Genomic DNA, 6,179 nt, shown 5'->3' with positions numbered 1-6,179 from the left:
ACCTTCTACTATCCCTTCAAGTCGTCCAAACCTTCTAGACGACTTATTTGTAAGTCGTCCAGTTGGAAAACCTTCCAGACGACTTATAATAAGTCGTCCAAACCTTCTAGACGACTTATTTGTAAGTCGTCCAGTTGGAAAACCTTCCAGACGACTTATTTCTTCCAGACAACTTATATATTTACAAGTTCAAATACAAACACTAATCTTCCAGACAACTTATATATTTACAACTTATATATTTACAAGTTCAACTTATATATTCAAATACAAAGACAAGTTCAAATACAAACACTAATCTAATCATACAAGCCCACGAACTTATCACCATCCACATTTTCTTTTAGATGCTGATCAACAAGCTCCTTCCATATATCCACCGCCATATTATCCCTCATTTTCTTTGCGTTGCACCTAGCAAAGTCTTTAGGGTCAAAGGAGACACCGAGAGCATGACATTCAATGTACTTTACAGTGTACACGCCACAATCACCATTGTTGGCCGTGGGTACACCTTTCAGCGGTCTCTCATATGTGTATGGCTCCAACCCGTATTTGACCCGTATTTCGTCGGTGGCTGCGCACTCAACAAGCAGATAAGGGACCATCTGGAGAAAAGGCTCCATTATCGCATCCCATGCGTCTGGTACACTAGATGAAGGTATGCTGTCCCAGACGACTATGTGCCTCTTAGGGATCGATATCCAAATAGCAACCCAATGCTTGTCGTCCAAGTTCACTGGCGCATAGATATCATCAATGTCCTCCCCCCACTTCTTGTTTGATTGGCAAAATGAAGGTATTGATCCGTCATAAAAATACGACGCCCCACCAGGTAGAACTCTTCCTAAACCTTTGTGATCAGGTTCCGATGTTTTGAAGAGGTGATACTGCTCTCTCCAAGACTGGGAAAAGTTGTGATCCAGGAAGCACATTCGCTCGCTCCTGAAAGCTTGTGGGTTCTCCTGATACCTCTGCCTTAGCACATTAATCCAAGCATCTATATGCTGCATATTAAATATAACAAGTTAGAAGTTACCAGACGACTTAAATATAAGTCGTCTACGTGGTCGTCCAAGTAGACGACTTTCCAGACGATTTATCTTTAAGTCGTCTGGAAAGTAGTCTACTTGGACGACTTTGTAGACGACTTAAATCGTGTGCAGAAGACTTACGCAGTCTTCCAGCCATCCTCTGGCTGTCCGGAGGAAGTGGTACCACCTTGTTGGTGATGTACGTGGTTTGTCCTCGGTCTTAGTTAAATAATGACTGCAAACAAAAAAGCAATCAGTTTTGGACGACTAAATCAAGCTATTATGGGTAAAGCAATCACTTACGGATCAGTTTTCAACCAATCAGCGAGTTCCTTCAACCGATCTTTGTTTACTGGCGGAAATGGATTATAGGCTGCCACTTTATCTTTTTTTTTCTCTGCCGTATAAGGAGATCTCACAGTGGGAGCAGGTTTCTTCGCTCGTTTACTCTTTGCACGCTTGTCCAATACAACCAGGCTCGGTTCTGAAACTGGATCGCTTGGCTCGGTGGAAGCGAGGCTCGGTTGTTGATCGGTGGAAGCGAGGCTCGGTTGGTGATCGGTGGAAGTGACAGCAACAATCTCTTTGGAGGTCTTATTTACCGAGTTCGCCTCGGTTGCTGTATCCTCCGGCAACCATCTCTGCAATAAAAGTTGCACACAAGTTAACTCTGGACGACTTAAACAAAAGTTGTCTGGACGACTAGTTGGACCTGGACGACTTAAAATTAAGTCTTCCGTGGTCAACTAGTCGTCCAGACAACTTACGTTTAAGTCGTCCAGGGTCAACTAGTCGTCCAGACAACTTTTACAGTCGTCTGGACAACTAGTTAACCCTGGATTTGATACTAACCTCTTTGATTTGAGGAGGCTGTTTCTTTTGAGGAGGAGGCTGTTTCTTTTGAGGAGGAGGCTGTTTCTTTTGAGGAGGAGGAGGCTGCTGCTGTTTCTTTTGAGGAGGAGGAGGCTGCTGTTTGGTTTGATGAGGAGGAGGCTGGTTACTAACCACGGTTTCATTGGCATGAGGGGTAGCCTGTTTGTTTCTACCCCCGGTTTCTTTGGCAAGAGGGGTAGGTTGTTTATCTTGAGGGGTAGCCTGTTTGTTTCTACCCCCGGTTTCTTTGGCAAGAGGGGTAGGCTGTTTATCTTGAGGGGTAGCCTGATTGGTGACACCAACCTTCTTCTCCACAGCTTCCAATCTATCGGACAACTTCCTAAACTCCCTCATGCACTTATTAAACCCTTTTTTCATGCAGTCAGCTACGCCCTTGAACATAATTTCCAACTCCTCTCTGGTCACCCCTCTAGCCTCTTCTCTAGCCTCTTCACTAGCCACTTTAGGAGCCTCTTTACGAGCTTTCTTCCGAGGTCTTGGATTGTCTTCCTCCTCCTCCTCCTCCTCCTCCTCCAACACAACCATCTCTTTGGCCTTCTTTGATGGAGTCACAACCTTAGGTTTTGTATTGACCTTAGTACCAGTGACTTCCCAGCAATCCATGGTCCACTTCCACGGTCTCCGCTCATACATGACTTTAATGATGTTCTCCGCGGGCAGGTCCTCAACCTCAGAGTCCCATTTTGGCCACATTTCACTAATGTCCTTCTCAACAAAGTTGATCACGCGGGTCTGCAGTAAATAGAAGAATCGAGTTAGATATTTGAAAAAAAATACTAAATAGACGACTTAATTATAAGTCGTCTACTAAGTCGTCCAGCTGGAAGACCTTCCAGACGACTTATAATAAGTCGTCTAATAAGTCGTCCAGATGGAAGACTTTCCAGACGACTTAATTAAGTCGTCCGATAAGTCGTCCAGCTGGACGACCTTCCAGACGACTTATAATAAGTCGTCTGCGCAGTCTTTTGGATTGAAGTAAATACCTGACTCAAGATAGCAGCTTTCATTGATCTGCGGCCTCTGCTGCCCTCGTAAGCCAGTATCGGTGGAGACGGACTGTCTGCTCTGGGACCACCAATACTAGCACCCAATTCCGGCATAGCTGTGTACGTCCAGACCTGAAGAACTTGTATAAACCCATCCACGGTGTAACAGCCAGCAATTTCTTTGTTCCACAAAGAGTCCATCAGCACCTTAAATGCGACTCTCCCCCATGGATAATTCTCAAACCGTTCTAAATCCATCACTAGCCTTGCCAGAGTAGATCGTGTAGCGGTTGAAAACTTTCTCCCTTCAATGAATCCAGTGAAGATGGAGAGGTACGCGAGCCGCTTGCGATCTTCCCTGGACCAATCCCCGCATCTCTGCAGTGCTGCTATTATCTGATCAGTAGTTGGCCCAGCTTCCAGATGAACTCCCAGCATCCCCCAGAAAGAAACCATCTCTGGGGTAACGTCACATTTTGGTGTCTCAAGGTCCTCGATGTACTCGCAGTTTAGACCAGTGAGGTTTTCAAACTCTAACAGTGAAAACCTCAAAGGTTCTGGACCAACGAGAGACCACATCTCATACTTCTTCTTAATGTCCAGCTTGAAACTGAGCATGTAGTGAACCAGCCTTGAAGCCCAACCAAATCCCTGCTCCTTGAACTTGATGAAAACTCCCAAACTCGACTCCTTGAGCTCTTCAAATTCGTCATCAGTAAGAGCTTTCCTAAGAGCAGTATGCAACTTGCTGTTATCCGTATGATACGAAATGCTATTGTGGGCTTCTGGTTCTTCCCCTGATGTGTATAACCTACGGGGGAGTTCTGGAATATCCATCCTTTTTGTCTGCAAAATAATCAAAGACAACAATATAAGTCCAGACGACTTAGTAGACGACTTATAATTAAGTCGTCTGGAAAGTCTTCCAAATGGACGACTTATATTTAAGTCATCTACTAAGTCGTCCAGTTGGAAGACTTTCCAGACGACTTAAATTACTTACAAGTCTTCCAGTCGCAGAAGGAGTTGGAGTACTCGTCATTGCGGTTATAGATCTGAAAAAATAAACGTGAAACGGTGAGAATGAGTAAATTGATAGAGACAACGTTTTATGTTCATCTTTTCCTCGAGATTGATGACTTAGCGGCGTTAGGGTTTACAGAGAAACGGCGCTAAGGTTTACAGAGAAGAAGCGGCGGCGCTAGGGTTTAGAAGAAGCGGCGGCGCTAGTGTTTAGAACGTTGGTGACCACGGTGGCGAGGGCGACGGTTTGTTCGGAAATAGTGGAAGCGGCGGCGCTAGGGTTTAGAGGAATCGGCGGCGCTAGGGTTTAGAGGAATCGGCGGCGCTAGGGTTAGAAGAAGCTGCGGCGACAACGGTGAGAATGAAGTGAGATAGATAGCCGATGTTGAGAACGATGGTTTGTTCGGAAATCGTGGGAATTCGAAATCGCCTTTGAGAGAGAACTGTTAGGGTTTCTGAATATCGCGAAAAATGAAACAAAAAAAAAAATCACCTTATATATTGGGTAAATAATCCGGTTAGCTTTAAAATTACATTGGTAAACTTTAAGGTTTGGTCCGGTTTAGACGACTTATTCTGGCTGATAATGTACAACAGACGACTTAATATTTAGTCGTCTGTTTTCAGACGACAAAATATTAAGTCGTCCTAGACCCTAAAATGAACCCCTAAACTAAAATGACTAGATTAACTAACTAACCACGTTATAAAATCAAATTATACTTAAATAGTGTTTACTATACACAGAAATGAACACGCATAAGTAATTTTAAAAATTTTCAAAAACGGTTTTAATGCTTTCCAAAATCTAACCCTAAGAACACATACAATACTACAACATATGTTGATGAAACATAAACTTAAGAATATCATGACTCACTACTTTCACTCATCTATGCTGAAAACAATTGAAATTTGTTATATCTTAATTTATACCTCCTAAGACATATGTTAATTACATAATTCCCATTTTTCACTTATCAAAATATTTTTTACAAAATTTTTAAATTATGTTTAAGACTAACTGTCCAGACGACTTTAAGTTAAGTCGTCTGGACGACTTATTTTCAAGTCGTCTAAACAGACGACTTGCGAGGGGTAGAAACGTAAAAAGAATTCCGTTTTTTTGTTTGGTCACAAGGGGATAGTTGTAATTTCAATAGCCTTTTAGGTTATTTTTGCCTTTGACCCAAGTTGGGGTATTGTTTTGGGTTTGACTCCAAGTTTTGAGTCACACTTGGCAATTCTCAAAATGATATAACGTAAACAAAAATCCAAAATCTATATTTCTATAAAATAATCGGAGATGAATCAAAACCGATTGATACTATATATACTTAAATTAACCAAACTTTACTAAAATAGCACTTAGTTAACTACATAAAGCTATATTGAAAAGCTATAATATTATATTATTTTTTATTTTATTTTTTGTAAATAATATCTGTGTCCAAAATTAAACCAAACTTGAATTAAAATCATATCAATTAACTATATTAAAGAACTAATATAAATTTTGATTCTAATATAATATTTTTGGGAAAACTCTCTCAAAAAGCATTTTATACAAGTTTGTCACCAAAATAGTCTGTTTTATTTTTGCGATTTTCAATATTAATTTTTTTTTATTTTTAAAATTTGAAATCCCACCGTCAAAACTTTATCCCTTACTCTAAACTGTAAGTTTAGATTAGTTAATCTTAGATTATAAATGTATATTTACCTTTTAATAAAATTTCTTTTGATCATTTTTTTTTTGAAGACTATTTTGTGAAAATAAACTAAAAAGACTATCTTAAATTTTTTTTAATAAAAAATACGTAAAATTCGATATCCAATCGTCTAACTTTAGTTTCCATTTATAAAATATTTTTTACTGGAGGGTGAATGGCTTATGGCAATTTAAAATTTGCCCTAACCCCTTCATTTTTTATATTAGATTTAGTGTCAAAAAATATCAAAATAAAATAAATATATGAAAGATTGGAAACTCTGTTTTATTATTAGGCATGGGTTAATTAAGTTATTAGATTTTTATAATTAAATGGAAATTGTTCGTTAAAATTTCTTAGAATATATCTATAACTGTTTACTGAAAATTTTTAACGCTTATTTCAATTTGTATTTTGTAATACAATAATCATTATTTTCTTAAGAAAAAAATAAAAGAAAATAAAATAAGCACAAGATCCACATCTTGAAATAAAACTTGCCTTGTCAGAATTGTTCTCTTTGACTC

The 6,179-nt window shown here is 39.6% G+C and overlaps 1 protein-coding gene across 1 annotated transcript; it reads right to left on the bottom strand.

Annotated features, from left to right (window-relative positions):
- Nucleotides 1-299: 299 nt before the first annotated feature.
- On the bottom strand, nucleotides 300-3,754 carry LOC125580931. Its single transcript, XM_048746231.1, has 6 exons — nucleotides 2,915-3,754; nucleotides 2,334-2,660; nucleotides 1,887-2,192; nucleotides 1,338-1,675; nucleotides 1,176-1,269; nucleotides 300-1,007 (listed from the first exon to the last, which is right to left on the bottom strand). Exons 1-6 carry the CDS (start codon nucleotides 3,752-3,754, stop codon nucleotides 300-302), a joined length of 2,613 nt encoding a protein of 870 aa, XP_048602188.1.
- Between the last annotated feature and the right edge of the window lie 2,425 nt (nucleotides 3,755-6,179).

Source organism: Brassica napus, chromosome C1, assembly GCF_020379485.1.
Source record: "Brassica napus cultivar Da-Ae chromosome C1, Da-Ae, whole genome shotgun sequence".
Lineage (NCBI taxonomy): Eukaryota > Viridiplantae > Streptophyta > Magnoliopsida > Brassicales > Brassicaceae > Brassica > Brassica napus.
This window is presented reverse-complemented; position numbering and strand designations above follow the sequence as displayed.